Genomic DNA, 22,258 nt, shown 5'->3' with positions numbered 1-22,258 from the left:
TAATCAATCGTGCAGCCTTAATGGATGCCATATCAATGTTTTGAAGTCAAAGTTTTCTGTTTTTAAAGTGTTTGGATGGTTTTACCTCATCATGTATAGGTAAGTGCCGTTTTCACAAGTGTCACGTAACGATGGTTTTTTCTCATTAATGTGAGAACGAGAAAGAATAAAAATGAAATATTACATGTTCTTTGGAGTGCCAACCCTTCTACATTCTGTGGCTATCGTTATTTCTGAATTGTGCATTTGAATTCAAAGAGTTTTTATAAAGTGTGATGATAATTTTTTATAAATGAACCATTGGTTTTTCACATCGATATTTTCATGCTTAAACCAATTTGCAGATGGTTTTAATTTGGTCATTAATTGACCAATAAATATCATCGGCACATACCTATGTAAAGTTACGTAAATCCAATATTGACAATGCAGTACTGGTAAACCCTGTAATCTGTAACGCCAGTAAATCTCAGATTTTCTTACACTAAAATCATGTTAACACGTATAATGTTTACATCTTGTGGCTATACTTTTGAAACCGTGTATATTTTAACATCTATTGACTGGCCCCATTGACTTCCACTGTAAGAATCACGATTGGTCTTCTTTCTTGCAGCTATTGTCATGTTGAATTGTGATCATTCTTATCTACTTTAGCGCTGTTTTTAGCAGATTTTAGCAGCTTTGCTAATGTCAACAACATGCCCTCTCTCCAAAACCCCACCCTCCATATACATGTCAGTCAACCCGATGTAAAAAAAACACAGCACACCTAATGTCTTTCAGGAACAGAGCGTTTCTGATTGGCTTAAAAAGCGCAGGCCAGCACTTGAACTCTTCACAGAGCAGGGGCGGAGCCAGGAGTTTTTCACAGGGGTGGCCAGGCAGGGGCCAGCGATCAGTCTGTGGTGGCACAGAAATTGGCGGGATTGGTTTTTGGTGTAGAAAGCAGAGGCACGTGGATACAAAAATGGAGGGGAGCTGATACAGTGACATCCAGGCTGGAGAGGATCTTGGTGTGCGCACATGTTAAGTCTCCTGTGTGTTGCAGAGACGGTTCCGCCTAGGGCTGCACGATTATAGCAAAAATTATAATTGCCAATTATTGCCCTTGATATTGAAATCGCGATTATTAATGTTGATTAAAATATTAAATTACCATGACGTCACAAATTAAGCAATCGTGCGGTTCTTCAGAGCAGCTGATTTCAATGGTGGATATGATCTGTGCTCCAGTTTCTTTTAAGCATCTTTTAAGCATTAAATATTGTAATAATGTTTGTTAATATTAGGCCAAATAAAAATATTTTAAATGGATATCTATGGTATAGAATAAATTAAATTATTGCTAAATTACTGCTTAAATTATTAGTCCATTAACATGAAATAACATGACTTATTCAATACTCATTTGCAGTGTATTTAACATCTACGTTCAAAGTGAGCGGCGCAATATGCAATTAATCCAAAATAAATCCAAAGTGCTTTTCGCTCTTGTTCTACAGCTTCTTTTTAAGTGTCATGTGATGTTTCTTCAGTATTAATTTTTGTATGCCACCACGAACAGAGTTGGAACATAAAGTAAGCATCTGGGCATTCAGACGGTTTAAAACTTGCGCATTAGGATCAGTTGTCATTACTGATAGGACGGAGGACTCATTTAAGCTGCTCTGATTGGCCATTGCATTTCATTGCTCAACGGACATGTTAGTGACTGGTTAGAATACTCAACCGCTGCAAAAACACGTTGTAAATAGAAACCATTGACGCAACAGGAGCAGATTTAAATTGAATGCTGTAATTATCAGTTTTCACGATTACATAATCCTGACAGCCATAATCGTGATTAGTTTTTCGATTAAATGTGCAACCCTAGTTCCACCTCTAAAAAACTAAATTGTGCCCAAGACAAAAAATTACAAAAACGGCAATTGCGAGTGGGGTGGCCGATAGCTCCGGCACTGTCACAGAGACAGCTATGTGTGGTATTCCATTAACTACGCACTTTTAACCAGTTATAGCCATGTTTATATTGCTGATTCTTATCAATATGGAGCATTTCATTTATGCAGAAACAAAGCCTAAACCGTAAACTTATCTCAAACTTTAACGCTATTATTTAGCTTCTTTGCAAGCACTGCGATTTCCTTTGGGAAATGCAAATCTAGTTGATTCGTAAGAAGCTGTTATGTAAGATGACTGTCTGAAAGTCACTCATATAGCAAATATTAGGAAAATTATACCTCATACCAACATGGAGAGAGTGTTATCTATTCTGTCCGAGTGCAATAATAGCTTTAAAAACCCAAACAAAGACCTGAATAATATATCTGGCGAATAAGCAGTCAGCTAAGCGGAGTTTTATTAAATTGTTGCTTGCATTTCTCTGCCTTACCAGTAGGTGGCTGTAGAACAAGGAGCGAATTTTACTACAGAAATCAACCCCCAAGTCAAGATCAGTTCAACCCAGATGCAGTTTATCTAATAAAACTCAAACATATATATGTATATATATATATATATATATATATATATATATATATATATATATATATATATATATATATATATATATACAGTATATTAGTACTGTGCAAAAGATTTAGGCACTTGTGAAAAATGTTGCATAGTGAGGATGTCTTCAAAAATAATGACATAAATAGTTTTCATTTATCACTTAATGTCATACAAAGTCCAGTAAACATTAAAAAAAAGCTACATCAATATTTGGTGTGACCACCTTTGCCTTTAAAACAGCACCAATTCTCCTCGGTACACCTGGACACAGTTTGTCTTGGTTGTTGGCAGATAGGATGTTCCAAGCTTCTTGGAGAATTCGCCACAGTTCTTCTATCTATTTAGGCTGTCTCAATTGCTTCTGTTTCTTTATGTAATCTCAGACTGACACGATGTTCAGTGGGGGGTTCTGTTGGGGTAATGCCATCTCTTGCAGAGCGCCCTGTTCTTCAATTCTATTCTATTCTATTCTATTTGCAAAAGTAATGTTTGGGAGTATAAAATGTATTTTTCCTATTGACATACTAAAGCTGAAGATATAAATAACCATCTTATGACAAATGATTTTGTGAAACATCTTATGTGCCTAAGATTTTGCACAGTACTGTATATACATATATATATATATATATATGTATATATATATATATATATATATATATATATATATATATATATATATATATATATACCAACAAAAATTCACATATCGCTACATGCAAACATTAAGCATGCTTTTTTATTTCTTCTTTAAAGAGATAAATAAATATCATACATTATTAATGGCAGAATCCATCAATTTATTGTAAAAACCTGGTAGTTTCCCCAAAATACCATAGATACAACAGATATTATTGTAAAAACATATTCAACTTATTACGAGACCTTCTTCTAATAATGTTAAAGCTCTCAGAAGATTTGCTGTCTTTAAACATGTTTATGACAGTGGAAAGTGTTGGAAATAACAATTTACTATATAAACATTAACTATGCTATTTTGTTGGAAATGGTTACCATGAGAGCCTACATTTTTAAGGGGCATAAAAGGAGAAAATATGCAAAACCGGTGTACCGCAGAGAAGTCCCTAATAATAGTTACCACTATCATAAAACAATAGCATGGCATATAACCGCATTCATGTCATCCCATCGAATGGGAGTCGATGTTAAATCGGTGATGTTAAAAGTAACGTTAAATCAGACTTACGATTAGCTCCTTTTTCAGAACAGCAGCGGTGTGTGTGTAGTTGTCTTTTGCTGAGTTATGTATATTTTAAACTGCGCTCTGATCTACAGTACAGTACGTACAGTGCATTACAGTTCCGCAACGGGCTGCACATATCTAACTTCGCATTTGATGCTGCTGTGGCCGTACAGTCATGTGATATATCATGGCACTGTACCTGCTTCTGATGCCCCTCTATCGCCTAATGAACCGTCTGGACGTCTCTTGACGCGCGCGGGCGGGCAAGCGTCGCTCCTCCAGCTTCAAAACGCGACGTCACGATACTGTACAGAGGCAAGACTGCGCAGGGCCGGTGCGATCTGATGTGCGCGTCTCCAAGAGGGAGAACAGGCATCATTCACAAGTAAGAGAGCAAGTAAGAACAAACTCAAGAACAAGAAAGACATGAAGGAATGAAGGAATGAAGAAAGAAAGAAAGCGAAAGAAAGAAAGAAAGAAAGAAAGAAAGAAAGAAAGAAAGAAAGAAAGAAAGAATATTTAAGAAAGAAAAGAAAGAAAATTATTAGGTAGCCAATGAAAGAAAAAGACAAAGAAAGAAAGAAAGAAAGAAAGAAAAAAGAAAGAAAGAAAATTTAAGAAAGAAAAGAAAAATATTAGGTAGAAAGAATCAAAGAAAGCGAAAGACAAAGATAGAAAGTATATTCAAGAAAGAAAAGAAAAATATTAGGTAGAAAGAATCAAAGAAAGCGAAAGACAAATAAAGAAAGAAAGAAAGAAAGAAAGAAAGACAAAATTCTTAGGTAGCCAATATAAGTTGAAGATTAAGAAAGAAAGAAAGAATATTTAAGAAAGAAAATTCTACACCTGGAGTCCCGAGTTCAAATCCAGGGCATACTGAGTGACTCCAGCCGGGTCTCCTAAGCAACCAATTGGCCCGGTTTCTAGGGAGGGTAGAGTCACGTTGGGTTAACCTTCTCATGGTCACTATAATGTGGTTCACTCTCTGTGGGGCACGTGGTGAGTTGTGCATGGATGCTGCGGAGAATAGCATGAAGCCTCCACACGCACTAGGTCTCCGCGGTAATGCGCTCAACAAGCCACGTGATAAGATGCACGGATTGACGGTCTCAGACGCCACCCGGATTGAGGCGAGTCACTACGCCACCACGAGGATTTAGAGCGCATTGGGAATTGGGCATTCCAAATTAGGGAGAAAAAGGGAAGAAATAATAATAATAAAAAAAATAATATATATATATATATATATATATATACTAAAGGTAGACAGTAAGGTACACTACATACATACCATTTTATTTTACACAAATGATGTTGCTCCATCAATATTTTTTCTCCAATAATGTAATATTTTGATTGTCATATATATATATATATATATATATATATATATATATATATATATATATATATATATATATATATATATATATATATATATATTTCTTTTTTTTTCTTCAATTTTTAAATTTAAGGAGGCTTTAGCCCCACTGTACCCAAGTAATCCACAAAATTAAAATTCTGAACAGGATGAGTTCCTCTACTGCTACATTAAAACTTTATACGGATGGCCTTATTTCAAGTTATATAAGAAATTCACACTGAATAAGTGGTGAGTAACATTCATTTAAAATAACTATTAATGTCTAAAAGAACCTCATTATTACATAAATGTCTCTGCATTCTGTAACACAGTTGGTTGACAACAAATAAAGTCAAATACTAATCAAACTGCAGTAATCAGTCATTGTATTTCAAAGTAAGTGTTCGTTGCATCGTTTGACATCCTAAAGTTACGTTCCCACTAGAATTTGTGCTATGGGAGCCCAGAAATGCAAACTTATGCGAAGAAATATAATTTATGGTGCGTAAAAATGTTCATTTGGATAGCCAGAGAACATTTGACCAATTGAGGATATAAACATCGCACACTGACCTCTCGGCTCAATAAAGTTATAAACATATTTTGCTGGCCAATATGTCCTTCATTGCAGGATCCGAATTTCGCAAGATCAAAGCCTAGTGTGATGCTTTACAGCTTCAAAATGTCTGGATCAGAATTTTACCCATAAATAACACAATCAGAGGGCTCAAACTTTAAAGGTCTGTTATACTATGATACAGAGAAAAGAGGAGAGTTTATTTCAGATATTACAGCAGTATTCTCCACAAAACAACAAATAAGACCAGTGTCTTCTGTCTTGGCAAAAGCTTTGTTTAAAAGTTTGTTGGGCCCCAAAGACCTGTTCAACAATGACAATAATGTATTATTATTTATGATCAAGAACAAAAGCCATAAGTAACAACGATACACTTCGTACCAATGTTTGGCAAGAGAATTGGGGATATTTCAGTAAAATTTTTCATTGGCTGATAATTATATAATCAAATCTACACAGAATAATTTAAACAAAATAAAGGCCTCAAAATAGAACAGCACATTTTCTGTGAATCTGCACATTTACACCATTCATAATGTCAGAAAGCAACCGTACAATATTCAAATGAATACATTTCAAACTTTGATAACATTAATAAGATTTGCTACTTTTACTGGGCAAAAACAAAAAACAAAAACAAAGTAACAGATAGTAATTAAAATTGTTCTGAGCTATCTGTAGAATAAATTAGAAGAAATCAACATCTCCTCCACGTATCTGCTCAGCGTCAAATTAAAGTAATCTCTCTGCGCTAGTTGATCAATCAACAAAATCTTTTCATTAAGGCATGTTTGTATCGTAGAAAGTGACACACTGTGAAGTAGCTACAAAGTGGAAAACTGCGCTCTACGCAGTTCTGGCCAGATCCGGAATAAAGGTGAGAGAAAGAAATGTGAAGATGGCAGATTTTCGTGATGTTTGGGAATCAGTGAAGTTCCGTTAATGAAGGCACCGAGTGAATTCAGGCTAGTCAGAATGCTTCATTCCTCCACAGAGCGTACGGCTTCCGATATTCCCTTCAATGTGGGAGACAGCACTACAGATGCTTCAGACCCCTGTGGACAACAAAGTATGCAAATAGTCTTTATTAAAATAGTCTTTAATAAATGATTATGACATCTTTATAGAATGTCAGATATTGGCGTGTGTGTAGGTACTAAACGGAATGTTCTGGGTTCAAAACAGGTTAAACTTCATCCACAGTTTTCCTGAGCAATCACCGGGCAGCGCCATGATGATTCTAATTGCCTGTTGCCTGTCATCTCGACTCTGTGAAGTATCGGCACTATAGATCCACAAGTTTTTGGTCAATTTCTACAAATGCAATACTTTACCCGCTAAGAATACATGCCGATGCGGGTGAAAACACTAGAGACCGGAAATTGAAAACAGGCAAATCAAATTAAGAAAGAAAGACAAACAAACAAAGAAAGAAAAAATAATTCATATTTAAGAAAGAAAAGAAAGAAAATTATTAGGTAGCCAATGAAAGAAAGCGAAAGAAAGAAAGAAAGAAAAAGAAAGAAAGAAAGAATATTTAAGAAAGAAAAGAAAGAAAATTATTAGGTAGCCAACGAAAGAAAGCGAAAGAAAGAAAGAAAGAATATTTAAGAAAGAAAAGAAAGAAAAGAAATAAAATTATTAGGTAGCCAATGAAAGAAAGCGAAAGAAAGAAAGAAAGAATATTTAAGAAAGAAAAGAAAGAAAATTATTAGGTAGCCAATGAAAGAAAGTGAAAGACAAAGAAAGAAAGAAAGAAAAAGGATATTTAAGAAAAGAAAGAAAAATTATTGGGTAGCCAATGAAAGAAAGTGAAAGATAAAGAAAGAAAGAAAGAAAGAAAGAAAGAAAAAAGAAAGAAAGAAAGAATATTTAAGAAGGAAAAGAAAGAAAATTATTAGGTAGCCAACGAAAGAAAGCGAAAGAAAGAAAAAAGAAAGCGAAAGAAATAAATAATATTCAAGAAAAGAAAGAAAATGATTAGGTAGCCAATGAAAGAAAGCGAAAGATAAAGAAGGAAAGAAAGAAAGAAAGAAAGAACAAAGAAATTCAAGTAAAAACATGTAAGGAAGAAAGACAGAATATATGCCGATGCAGGTGAAAACACCAGAGACCGGAAATTGAAAACAGGCGAATTGTGGAACACTTCCACGTTTAGGAAAAGGGTGGATAGACAGCATTTGTGGCATATCGTCATTTACTACAGAAAATAATTTATAAGTCTATGGGGCCCACATTTCTTTTCTAAAAGAAGAAATGCAAAGCTAGTACTGTTGTAAAAGCACTTACATTCATTTAAAGTAAAACTCTGATTACTACAGAGTCCCTTAGAGGACTTATTTTCTAAAATAGTTTTGAGTTCCTTTGCAAAAAGTTTTGCATTCCCTCGTGATAAGTTGTGTGTTCCCATGCAATAAATTAACCATGGGATTACCAAAGTAATAGCCTTTTCCACTAACATATAACCATGTTTTTTGGCAGAAACCATGGTTTGGATACAATTTACCAATGGTTTTACTACAGTAATCCTAACATCCATATAGTAACCATGTTTTTACTATAGTAATAATGACAATAACCATTGATGAGTAACCAGGATTTTTAACCATGGTAAATTTTGTGATTATGGTTTTACAACAGATACAATAATTGAACTAAAATTACTGTAGTAAAACCATTGTACATTTTGTGGTTACTATGGTTTTACTACAAATACCATAGTTCAACTATGGTAACTATAGAACAAACCATGGTTAACCATTGGGAAAATATACCCTTAAATGCACGGGTGTTTCACCAAACATTATTACATACTCGGGTCTTTAGTGATCCGGCATGTATATCTATCACAAATGGATCTTCAAAATACCCACATAGTGTCACATTTTTAAAACATATTAAAGACAATTAGAAAATAATTGAATAGAATATATTCTGATATATTTTGATGCATCATTTTTCATACAGTATATCAAGAGGTGATGCAACAAATCTAGAACAGGATTCATTATTTCCACAATCAACTGGATGTCAAACGCATATTGAGCTTCACGATCATGCGATCATGACCTCAAGACTAGATTACTGTAATGCATTACTGGGAGGATATTGAGCAAGTTCAATAAATAAACTTCAATCGGTTCAAAATGCAGCAGCCAGAGTGCAGAGTGGCTACCTGTTAAATTTAGTATTAACTTTAAAATTCTGTTAACTACATACAAAGCTTTGAATGGTCTAGCGCCACAGTAATTGAGTGACCTTCTACCATGCTATATTCCATCACGTTCATTACGATCAAAAAATTCTGGCTTGTTAATAATTTCTAGAATATCAAAATCCACAAAAGGAGGTAGATCCTTTTCCTATTTGGCTCCTAAACTATGGAATAGTCTCCCTAACATTGTTTGGGACACAGATACACTCACTCAGTTTAAGTCTAGACTAAAGACTCATCTATTTAGCCAGGCATACACCTAATTTATCCATCAACTCACAATTAGCTGCTTTAGTTAGGTCTGCCGGAACCAGAAACATCTATTATGATCTATAACTCTGCATACAATTGCATGGCAGCTACGCTAATATTATTCTATTTGTTTCATATACTGAGGTTACCAGAGCCGGCCAGATCCAACTCCATTCCTGGGGTGTGAAAACGTATAAAACAAAAGGGGTATGCAAACTTCACTTTCCACTGACCTTACACATTTTATTAGCTCTTCGTTTGTTCTCAGCTGGTAAAAATACCACCATATATACATATATAAATATAACGAGCGCATTTCACCCAGCAGCCAGCATTGTTTTGGATGATCGGCAAGTTCTGTAAAAAAATATACCTCATAAAAGCTGTCCAATCAGGTTGTGACTTTTTCCTGATGGCTTTGATTTTGTATCGTTAGGTTCGGTGTTAAAAATGCCAGTGTGAATGCTAAGCGAACCAGGACTAAAATGTATCGTTTTCTTTTTTAGTCCAGACCAAGAGGACCAAGAGAACCGAACAACAAGTGTGAACACACCCTTAGGCTAACTCATTTTAACAAATTTTTATATTAACTACTTTTAGCTAACCTAGCTAATGTGATTTCTGTGTGGCTCTTATTACCTTCAAATTCTCAGGTCCTTGGATAATGAGAGCATCTTCACAGCTGGAAGGCATTAATTTCACTGAACTTGAATCTTGTTTCTCTTTTCTCTTTTAAAGAGCAAATAATGTCAAAATATCATATAAATAATGCATGTTCTTCTGTGGCCATCGTGATGAAGCAGCTGTTTGCCTCGAGAGCAGAGTGCTGATGTGAGACAGGTGTTATCTGCACATGTGACAGTAGGAGGCCCTCCTGACTTAAGTGAGTCATGAGAGAGACCCCGAAGTGAACGCACATCTAAACCATCTCACTAAACAAACAGCTGTCTGTATCACTTTATGTCAGGAAAATTAGCTTTTTATTTTGTCAGAAATAGGTAATCCCAATTTTTTGAAAATGTAACTGTTATCTGATTACGATGATTTTTATGTAACTGTAACAGATTACAATTACCTATTTTTTGTATTTTGATTACCTAACGCTGTTACAAGTAATCCGTTACTCCCCAAGCCTGTCTATGCATATGATGTCATATTGCATGTGTAATTATGAAATGACTTTTATGTCAGGTATACATTTTAACACAAAATTCACAACATTAGAACCTAAAATTCAAAACACAATTCACACATCTATACATATAAGGGCTTGTACTGCATAAAAAGTGCAGTGTATAGTGTGTATAGTGTGATATTGTCTTATTTACCACTGTGCTCGTGGAGAAACGAACCTTCACAGTGACAGTAAATCACTTCGCTAATACCTCGCATTCACGTGTTGCACGAAGAAATGGATCGGCTTCTTTCAGCTCGTTGATGAAAATGCATTTTTATTTGTGCATTTCTTCTTGTGCTGACTGACATGACGACAAAGAACGCAAGCGCCAAGCGCATGACATCATTGTAACGGTAGCCAGATACATTTCAACAAATTTGCTGAAAGACTAGAATGAAACTATCGTCAAATCAACATGCGACGCAACTAAATTGCTTCTCTTCTATGCAAACAATAGCAGAGACAATAGTGAGAAATTGCATGAAAACAATCAGAGAGCCTTCCAGGCAGAAACCGGGACATAATTAAATTTTTTTAGAGAATTGTCAGGACAAACCTCTTAAAAACGGGGCGCCTGGTCCTTTTTAAGGCCTTAATTTGCAGAAGGCGAATTAAGACTTTGTAAGACCTTTTTAAGACCCGCGGAAACCCAGCACTATTTAGAAGAGAAAGGTTGAGAAATACTAAAGAGGTGTGGGCATAATTCCAAAAAATGGACGAGGTACAGGGGTGGAATGAGGTCCTGGGTCACTAAAGATCCGAGGTATGCATTAAAGTGTTAACCATGGTATTTGTAGTAAAACCATACTGACCACAAAATTAACCATGTCATTGTAACCAATCAACCATCAACCATTCAACCTACAGTCATTGTTGCTACAATATTACTACAGAAAAACCAGAGGTAATTTAACGTGAGGGAATTCAAAACGTATTGCGAGGGAATGCAAAACTATTTTGGAAATTAAATTCCCTCCCTATCCTCTAAGGCAGTGATTCTTTTTGACTCCAAGGCCCCCATTGTCAGAGAAAATATTAGAAGTCCCCCCATGTAGGCTATTAGATATTTATATTATAAGATACAGTTGTGCTCAAAAGTTTGCATACCCTTGGAGAATTGGTCATATATGTACCATTTAAAAAAAAAAAAAATGAGTGAGCAGGCAAAACACATTTCTTTTATTTCTTATGGGATTCATATTCAGCTGTAGGTTATAACAGAATGGCACAATCATAAAACAAAACATGGCAACAAAGAAAAAAATGAAATGACCCCTGTTCAGAAGTCTGCATACCCTTAGTTCTTAATACTGTGTATTGCCCCCTTTAGCATCAATGAAAGCGTGCAGTCTTTTGTAATAGTTGTCTATGAGGCCCCAAATTCTGGCAGGTGGTATAGCTGCCCACTCATCTTGGCAAAATGCCTCCAGGTCATGCCAAGTCTTTGGTCGTCTTGCATGAACCGCACATTTGAGATCTCCCCAGAGTGACTCGATGATATTAAGGTCAGGAGACTGTGATGGCCACTCCAGAACCTTCACCTTTTTCTGCTGTAACCACTGGAGGGTCAACTTGGCCTTGTGCTTAGGGTCATTGTCGTGCTGGAAAGTGCAAGAGTGTCCCATGCACAGATTTCGTGCAGAAAAATGCAAATTGTCTGCCAGTATTTTCTGATAACATGCTGCATTCATCTTGCCATCAATTTTCACAAGATTCCCCGTGCCTTTAGAGCTCACACACCCCCAAAACATCAGTGAGCCACCACCATGCTTCACATTGGGGATGGTATTCTTTTCACTATAGGCCTTGTTGACCCATCTCCAAACATAGCGCTTATGGCTGTGACCATAAAGCTCTATTTTGGTCTCGTCACTCCAAATTACAGTGTGCCAGAAGCTGTGAGGCGTGTCAAGGTGTTGTCAGGCATACTGTAAACGGGCTTTTTTGTGGCATTGGCGCAGTAAAGGCTTCTTTCTGGCAACTCGACCATGCAGCTCATTTTTGTTCAAGTATCGTCGTATTGTGCTCCTTGAAACAACCACAACTTTTTTTCCAGATCAGCCTGTATTTCTCCTGAGGTTACCTGTGGGTTTTTCTTTGTATCCCGATCAATTCTTCTGACAGTTGTGGCTGAAATCTTTCTTGGTCTACCTGACCTTGGCTTTGTATCAAGAGATCCCCGAATTTTCCACTTCTTAAGTGATTGAACAGTACTGACTGGCATTTTCAAGGCTTTGGATATCTTTTTATATCCTTTTCCATCTTTATAAAGTTCCATTACCTTGTTACGCAGGTCTTTTGATAGTTCTTTTCTGCTCCCCATGGCTCAGTATCTAGCCTGCTCAGTGCATCCATTTGAGAGCTAACAAACTCATTGACTATTTATACACAGACACTAATTGAAATTTAAAAAGCCACAGGTGTGGGAAATTAACCTTTAATTGCCATTTAAACCTGTGTGTGTCACCTTGTGTGTCTGTAACAAGGCCAAACATTCAAGGGTATGTAAACTTTTGATCACGGCCATTTAGGTGATTTCTGTTAACATTATGATTTAAAAAGGAGCCAAACAACTATGTGATAATAAATGGCTTCATATGATCACTATCCTTAAATAAAAGAGTTTTTTTGCATGATCAGTCATATTTTCAAAATCAATGCCAAAATTTCACAATTTCTGCCAGGGTATGCAAACTTTTGAGCACAACTGTATATCTATTATAAGTCCTTTCCTTAAAAATTGTGATTCCAGAAATATCTACTGTATATTTTTCATAAAAAGCAAGCTGTTGAAGGGAGTTATTACATTTTTAGCATTTTCAGTAAGTTGAATTATAATAATTATATTAAAATGATAATAACCTATCATATTTTAAATAATATTAAGAGATCTTAAGGCCCCCCTTGGAAGTGTGATGAGGCCCCCTAGTGGGTCCCGACCCCCAGGTTGAGAACCACTGCTCTAAGGGGCTCCATAGATTACTATTTGAGCTGTAAAGTGTCGAAAGCATCTGTTTTTGAGGTGGGACTACTTTCCTAGGTGAATGAACGTTAGGTTATGAGTTAAGGCCAAACAAAGTATACTTCAGTTTTCCATGTGCCGACAAGTTGAGTGGAAATTATGTTGTGTTAACCAATATTATGCCACAAATGCTGTCGATTGAGCTCAACTAGTACTGAACCTGGACTATTCCTTTAGGGAAGTTATGGAAAAGGTTACTGTTTTATTTAGGTTTCTAAGTGGTTCAGTCACAGTTAGATTTACATCTAGGTTAGCAGTTAGATTCACTCACTGGTAATTATGGCTGAGTATTTCCAATCTTACATGTTCCCATGTCTCCATGTTGGGCGGAGCTCGGCGCTAGGTCGCCAGGGCCTGCTGTTTGTGATGGGGCCTCTCTATATCCCTCCATGCGTCCTTCTCCATTGTCTGTCACCTGTGATCCACATGGGGGAAGAAAACACACAATACACACTGTCATTCAAGGCTGGGGATGATGAGCGTTAGATGGACACAGGGTCCATGACAGAGAGAGAAAAAAACTCAGCTGGTTCTGCCCCACGTGCATAAATCACATGAAGATGACAGTATAGATTGTTTCACTGTACCCCCAGACACACACACACATATTATAAAAACAAAATATTAATATGCACAGACACACTCATATGCATGCATGTATATAAACATGCATATGCACACACATATACATGCATATTAACATGTTCCAGGCAGAGATGGGCCTTAAAGCTTTTATACTGTATATTAATATGGGTGTTTTTTTCAATTTTAGGCAAATTCATGTTCCAGGGGTTGATTCTTACTAAAAAAGATCTGCTTCAACTTATTTCTTTTTGTTAAATGAAGGTCACATTAAAACTGAAATTTCAAATGCCTTTTATATTCAAATGTTACAGTTTTAGTTGAAACTATTGAAATCCACTATAAAAATAGAAATGATTACATGTTTAAAATGATGATAATCTAAACAAAGAGTTAATGAAGCATAAACCATTTCAATATTTATTGTGTGAAAATTATTTCTATCAATTTTTCAAAAATTACGACTGTCCCACAGTTGAGGCATCGTTTCCACCACACAACACAATTTTGCCCCTAATAGTATGAAAGATTTTGCATGTGTAGAGTAAGATATGTAAAAGCGTAAATTAAGCTACAAGCCTGATAGAAAGAATTGCATGCGCAGAGTAAGACTTGTGAAAGCTTAAATCAAATTGCATAATAAAACAAATTGCCTGCACACAGAATACTTTGTAAAAGTGTAAATCAAGTTGCAAGTGTAAGAAAAAAGATTTGGAAGTCTTCCCTTTGTTACGCTCACACTTTTGGCACGATTTTCACTCAGAGTTTTGCAAGCGTGAGGGGGAAGGTAGGTCCATCTTTTATTGTGTGTGTAAAATTGAGCCGACACAATTTACTGATATAAATATCAATAGTCTCAATCTGGTGTTCAAATGTTTCTTCTCTTTGCTGTTCATTATTTTAATTATATTTGTAATTATATTTATGTATAATTGTCATTTGGATGGACGGATGTATTTTGCTTGTTTCATAGAATTCATGCTAGAAAATACAATGGTAAAAATAAGACAGTTCTCAGAATATTAAAAGTATTCTTTTTTTTTCTTTTTTTTTATAATTTCTGCTAATTCGGTGTCCTTTTGGTTTTAGACAGACAGGATGGAAGGATGGATGGATTGATAGACAGAAAGACAAAAAATGATAGATAGACAGAGAGACAGACAGACAGACAGATAGATGGATGGATAGATAGATAGATAGATAGACAGGCAGGCATAGATAGATAGATAGATAGATAGATAGATAGATAGATAGATAGATAGATAGATAGATAGATAGACAGGCAGGCATAGATAGATAGATAGATAGATAGATAGATAGATAGATAGATAGATAGATAGATAGATAGATAGATAGATAGTCAGGCAGGCATAGATAGATAGATAGATAGATAGATAGATAGATAGATCGATCAATTGTCAGGCAGGCATAGATAGATAGATAGACAGATAGATAGATAGATAGATAGATAGATAGATAGATAAATAGTCAGGCAGGCATAGATAGATAGATAGATAGATAGATAGATAGATAGATAGATAGATAGATAGATAGATCAATTGTCAGGCAGGCATGGATAGATAGATAGATAGATAGACAGATAGATAGATAGTCAGGCAGGCATAGATAGATAGATAGATAGATAGATAGACAGACAGACAGATAGATAGATAGATAGATAGATAGATAGTCAGGGAGGCATAGATAGATAGATAGATAGATAGATAGATAGATAGATAGATAGATAGATCAATTGTCAGGCAGGCATAGATAGATAGATAGATAGATAGATAGATAGACAGACAGACAGACAGATAGTCAGGCAGGCATAGATAGATAGATAGATAGATAGATAGTCAGGCAGGCATAGATAGATAGATAGATAGATAGATAGATAGATAGATAGATAGATAGATAGATAGATAGATAGATCAATTGTCAGGCAGGCATGGATAGATAGATAGATAGATAGATAGACAGATAGATAGATAGTCAGGCAGGCATAGATAGATAGATAGATAGATAGATAGATAGATAGATAGATAGATAGATCAATTGTCAGGCAGGCATGGATAGATAGATAGATAGATAGATAGATAGACAGATAGATAGATAGTCAGGCAGGCATAGATAGATAGATAGATAGATAGACAGATAGATAGATAGATAGATAGATAGATAGATAGATAGATAGATAGTCAGGCAGGCATAGATAGATAGATAGATAGATAGATAGATAGATAGATAGATAGATAGATAGATAGATAGATAGATAGATAGATAGATAGATAGATAGTCAGGCAGGCATAGATAGATAGATAAATAAATAGATAGATAGATAGATAGATAGATAGATAGATAGATAGATAGATAGATAGATAGATAGATAGATAGATAGATAGACAGACAGATAGATAGATAGATAGATAGATAGATAGTCAGGCAGGCATAGATAGATAGATAAATAAATAGATAGATAGATAGATAGATAGATAGATAGATAGATAGATAGATAGACAGACAGACAGATAGATAGATAGATAGATAGGTAGATAGATAGATAGATAGATAGATAGATAGATAGATAGTCAGGCAGGCATAGATAGATAGATAGATAGACAGACAGACAGACAGATAGATAGATAAATAAATAGATAGATAGATAGATAGATAGATAGATAGACAGACAGATAGTCAGGCAGGCACAGATAACTTTCTAGAAATCCACCAGGCTGAAAGTGCCGAAGTTGAAGAAACACTCATATATTTATATATATATATATATCAGCTTTTTGATGATATTTCAATAATTATGTATTCACTCTAAAAGGATGTGTTCTTCCACCATCAATACAACCAAACAACCTTTATGGCCAATTAGATTCTAAATGTTTAATGCAAGAAGTAAAATACAGTAACAATCTTGTTAAAAATAAATCAAGGCATGTTTTCCACACTGTTTGCACTGAAATAAGGCAAAGAAGAATATTTCATCATTTTCATCTATATGCATCAAAAAAATACATAGTAATAAACAGCAATATTTACCTACATATGCTTGACTTAAAGCATTTCAGTGAACATTTTTGAGTGATGATGCAAAAGAATCATTGAATCAGACGTTTAAAATGATTCACTGAAATGGACAGTTTGCACATGTATACTGGACACTTGTTGGCTGCTTTTCCTTCAATATCTGCTCCAACTCATCCATTTCAACAAGTCACATATTATTTGTATATTCTATTGAAAAAAATTAATCAAATGAATTAAATGATATGCCGATTAATAAATCAAATGAATCACAATCGAATATCAATATTTGCTGAAAAAGGCCCCCAAATAAAGATAATTCTATATATAAAAAGAAGAAACAATTATAAATATCATATTTATGTCATAAATAGGGGCCTACATTAATTAAGATAATTCAAAGCCATTACAATATTGCAGTAGACGAGTAAAGTGTTGATGAGACAATACAAAAATTGGCTTCGAAATCAATATATTGTTTGTTTTGTTCCACAGCGATCCATTTTGCACTTGAATTCATCCATTTGTCTGGAGTAGACTAGGGCAGTTCACACACCTGCACTATTTTTGTTGATCTAAATTATTACTGAATTTGCACACAGTCAAAGAGCATGATTAACTGTATTTCTTTACGCATAGTTTATTTTCTTATTTTTTTCCTTTTTCTCCCAATTTGGAATGCCCTCGTGGTCGCATAGTGATTCGCCTCAGTCCAGGAGGCGGAGGACGAATCCCAGTTGCCTACATGTCTGAGACCGCCAACCCACGCATCTTATCACTTGGCTTGTTGAGCGCATTGCCACGGAGACATAGCGCACGTGGAGGCTTCATGCCATCCACTGTGGCAACCACGCTCAACTTACCACGTGCCCCACCGAGAACGAACCACATTATAGCGACCACGAGGAGGTTACCCCATGTGACTCTACCCTCCCTAGCAACTGGGCCAATTTGGTTGCTTAGGAGACCTGGCTGGAGTCACTCAGCATGCCCTGGGATTCGAACTAGCGAACTCCAGGGGTGGTAGCCAGCATATTTTACCACTGAGCTACCCAGGCCCCCACGCATAGTTTTTTTAATGTCAGAAATTGCACCAAATTAACATGTTAAATCGACAGTCTTAATTATACTTAGTTTTATAGAGAAATTCATATGTATAGGCACAATTTACATTTGGCTACAAAACTAATTACAAGCACTTAAGCCTGTAGATCAAAAGGTTTTTAAGATCTTCAAACTTTTGTCTGGTAATATATCGCCCACCCTTAATTCCAAGCACACTTATAGAAACATTCAAAGAGCAACTTCTGTATAACATGCACGAATGAGAAACTCAAACAAACACACCCTGTCACATCAGCAAACAAAAGCCTTTACCGCAGAACCGTTTTGATGGTGCTGAGGGACAAACATACATTGTGTACATTGACAGCACACAACAGTGCCCTGCATCACTGAACATGCTAACAGTTGACCCCAGCGACACGACAACAAAGGCGAGAAGACAAGTCAATCCAGGACATAGATTAATGATTCTTGTGCGTCAATACATTGAGTACACACAGCCTTTACAATGCGTGTCATATTACTCCTAATATTAATTTACCAGCGCCGGTTGCAACTGGGTGTATTTCACAATAGAATATTTACTTGCAAAACAACTGTCATACAATGAGCCTAAAAAGTACTGAGAAAAACCCTTGCAGGTCAGGACTCCTCCCACATCACAACTCATTACACAGTTTGTACATGCCATGTCGTGTTTGGGTGAATTTCATGAAACAATTCAAGAACAAAATCAAAAGATATACAAAATGATATTTTGCTTTAAGGAAATGCATATATCATGGTAGTATTTGTGATACTCTCTTTTTATGCTGATATACATTTTTTTTTATTATTATTATTTTTTAATGAACACAATAAAAAATACTATATTATATGAGTAATGAGAATCTGGTAACACTATAATAACTTTCATTAATAAATAATGAACAAACATTATTTAATGCTTAACTGATCATTAGTAAATGTGTATTCAAATAATTAGAAATATGAGATAATGTGCTTGTTAATGTTTACTAATGAATTTAACTAAAATTAACTAATGATCTGTTTTGTTATAATTGAATGTACACTGATTGTAGAGCTTTTGGAAAGGCGCTATATAAATAAAACATTTTTATTATTATTATTATTATTATTATTATTATTATTATTAAGCATTATGTAATGTAAATTCAAATAATTACAAATGTTTTTAAGTTTTCATTCATGTATGTCTTGCACTTTTTAACATCTACAAATGTTATATAATGATTAACTGATCATTTGTACATGTACATTTGAATGATTACAAATGTCATTAAACTTTTTCATAAATGATTTATAAATGAGCTGTGTAGATAGTAAAAGCATGCTTACATAAATCAACAAACAGTAAATGTGTGGCTTTTACAGACGTTGGTTACTAATTAGCTAGGCATTAATAAATAATGTGGAAACATGAATGTGTAAACAAGAGTGTGTGAAGTGGTGAAAAATACTTATAATTTCTGAAAACATGTGTAAATGTAAAAAAGTGCATGAGCTCACTTCTGGAAAAGTTTGAAGATATTTGTTAGCATTCAAATGTACATTAACAAATGCTCTGTTGATCATTATGTAACATTTGTTAAAATAGTTTATATATGTTAAAAAGTGCAAAGCCATAGAGGAAAGAAAGTTTTATAACAATTGTAAGTAATTGAATATACTGTACATTACATAACATGCTTAACAGGTCATAAGTTAACCTTTTCATGAGTAGGATCTAAATTCCCCTTCAGTGCCCCCTGGAGTGAGTTATTTTTGCATGTGACACTGCATAGCTGGTAGAGGTGGGCAGAGTGTTGAGGAGTATTTTTTTTATTTTTGATTTCTTGTCATAAAAATATAAAATAAAATACTATGAATAATATAGTAAACATGTGAACAAATGGGTTATGTTTGCTGTACTGTTTCGTTTTTATAGTTGTAAAAAACAAATGAACAAATAATATCAGCAGTCCGGTTTGCCTATATGCACTGTTTGACTTCTCAGACATTGTGTATGTGTGTGTGTGTGTGTGTGTGTGTGTGTGTGTGTGTGTGTGTGTGTGGGCAGGTTTAAGTGGTTTATGAGGACTTTTTTTAGGTTACAAACTGATAATTACAAGGGTATTATGCTATAAATGTGGTTTATGAGGACATTTCTAGTGTCCCCATAATTCAAATCGCTTAAAAAACATGTTAAACGATGTTTTATTGAAAATGTAAAAATGCAGAAAGTTTTTTGTGAGGGTTAGGTTTAGGGGTAGGGTTAGGGTTAGGGGATAGAATCTATAGTTTGTGCAGTATAAAAATCATTATGTCTATGGAGAGTCCTCATAATGATAGCTAAACCAACATGCGTGTGTGTGTGTGTGTGTGTGTGTGTGTGTGACAAGCACTGATGTAAACAGACTTGGTTGCGTGCATCGGATAATCACGCTCGATCAGCATGTTTTCACTGTGAGTATACAAGTTTTAAACTGTTACCATGGTGCTTTTGTGATAGTTTGGCTGTCTGTTTCAGAAAACAAACATATTATATGCCTGAAAAGACTGTTTGAGTTGCTGTTTGTGTAGGACTGGGCGATGTGTAAAAATAATTTTATCAATAATCGGCTTAAAAATATATCACGATATATGATAACATCGTCAACCCCCCTGCCGAGGGTCAGTGAATTTTTTTGCTTTATTGATTTTGCTTTAAAATTTAATTCATTTATTGAAACACGAAAAACATAAAAGACATTTCTAAATTCAAATTGCACTTTAAACTAAACAAAACAAGCAATAAAATAACAAAGTGATCAAAAAATCTTATTAAACCACCTTATTTAAACATTTAACTTCTCCAACAGCTCCATTTGCCATCACGCAAGTATCTGTCAATGACACCAGGTGGAAAATTACTAACAGCCTACAGATTAAGAACTAAAGACTATTATAAATGTAAAGACAATAATAATCATAACAAATAAGCCTAATAAATTCCCTTGTGTTCCCAAAATAATACTACCAAATGTGTGTTCTTATCGAATTAATTTTTGTTAATACAGTTAATGCTGCCTAAAGAAAATAAAATAGAACACAATTTTAGGTTCAAGGTGAACGTGTCTTGCATTACTTTATGATTGAATCACTTTCGTCTTTGTTTCTTTAATACAAAGATATACTGTATATTACTGAACCTGAAGAGCTGCGTTCACAATACATGCTAACCGTGTGGAAATAAAGTGAACTAAACTCACAGCACCTCCTGAGATGATTGAAGATAATTTGCAGCTTTTTCATAGACGACATTATTCTTGAAAACAGTTTTCAGACAAATGAAACTGAAAAAAAAAAATGCAACTGCTCCATGAGACAGGCTTGCGAATCAGACACAAGCACTGACGGCTTTTCTTTTGTCTGTTCTTAAAAATATAATAAATTGTATTTCTTCAAGCATGTGTCTTTGTGACTTACAGCATTTCTTGTCATGTGTCACTCCATGAAGTCTTCTAGGTCGCCTGACTTTTGCAGGTAGATGAGCAAAATTATCAGTGCATGAAATACATTTGGACGAGGAGCTTGCAGACTGGATTCAGCCTCGCCACATTTTGCGGGTGGCAGGTGCTAGTTTCACACCCTGGGCTACTGTTTAATATTTTTGCCGACTTCCCAGATCCATGGTTTTGCCATTTCGCGATATTGTTGATCATCGTGTGTTCGGCATCAGGATCTTTGTAAGACATCGTATATATCCGATAACATTGTCCTATCGCCCAGCCATACGCTTGTGTGAATGAAAACCGCATTTGCACCTTATGAGTAGACATGGTGGCGTGCATGGGAAGATCGCATTTAGATATTATGGCTGTGCATATACAAACTGTGAACTGTTATCGAGGTAATTTGGCAAAAATTAGGCTCTTTGTTACATAAAATAAACATACTATGTGCTTGAAAAGACTCTTTGAATAGCTGTTTGTTTGACGAATGACAACTGCTTCTAATATAAACAAATGGCAGCATGCATCGAAGGAAGATCACGTTTGATGTATTGACAGTGCAGCCTGTGTCGGCATCTTGTAACGTAACTGGCTGTTGCAGAAACATATATGTGTGACGCTACACTGCGGGGCCCAGTTATCATATGTTCATCAGTAATTATTAGCAAGCACATTATCTCATATTTCTAACTGTCTGAATACACATTATCTAATGATCTGTGAAGCATTAAATAATGTTTGTTAATGATTTATAAATG

General features: G+C 35.2%; 2 protein-coding genes across 4 annotated transcripts in view; both read right to left on the bottom strand.

The window, feature by feature from the left end:
- The window catches only part of LOC127447643 (growth factor receptor-bound protein 14-like), a 105,781-nt gene extending 101,456 nt beyond the window's left edge, over positions 1-4,325 (bottom strand). Inside the window, exon 1 of the mRNA XM_051709600.1 lies at positions 3,725-4,325. The gene's annotated coding sequence lies outside the window, so the exon portion shown is untranslated. The remainder of the gene's footprint in view (positions 1-3,724) is intronic.
- A 1,128-nt stretch (positions 4,326-5,453) lies between these two features.
- LOC127447637 (cordon-bleu protein-like 1) overlaps positions 5,454-22,258 on the bottom strand; it is a 110,664-nt gene continuing 93,859 nt past the window's right edge. For 2 of the 3 annotated variants that reach the window (XM_051709582.1, XM_051709585.1), the window contains exons 13-14: positions 13,598-13,741; positions 5,454-6,716 (exon numbers count right to left, since the gene is read on the bottom strand). In XM_051709582.1, coding sequence (XP_051565542.1) covers positions 13,604-13,741 — 138 coding nt within the window. In that variant the 3' untranslated portion in view covers positions 5,454-6,716; positions 13,598-13,603. The remainder of the gene's footprint in view (positions 6,717-13,597; positions 13,742-22,258) is intronic. The other variant, XM_051709584.1, reaches the window with a different exon arrangement.

This window comes from Myxocyprinus asiaticus, chromosome 10, assembly GCF_019703515.2.
Source record: "Myxocyprinus asiaticus isolate MX2 ecotype Aquarium Trade chromosome 10, UBuf_Myxa_2, whole genome shotgun sequence".
NCBI lineage: Eukaryota > Metazoa > Chordata > Actinopteri > Cypriniformes > Catostomidae > Myxocyprinus > Myxocyprinus asiaticus.
Note: the sequence above shows the minus strand (reverse complement) of the source record. Positions and strands in the feature narration are given on the sequence as shown.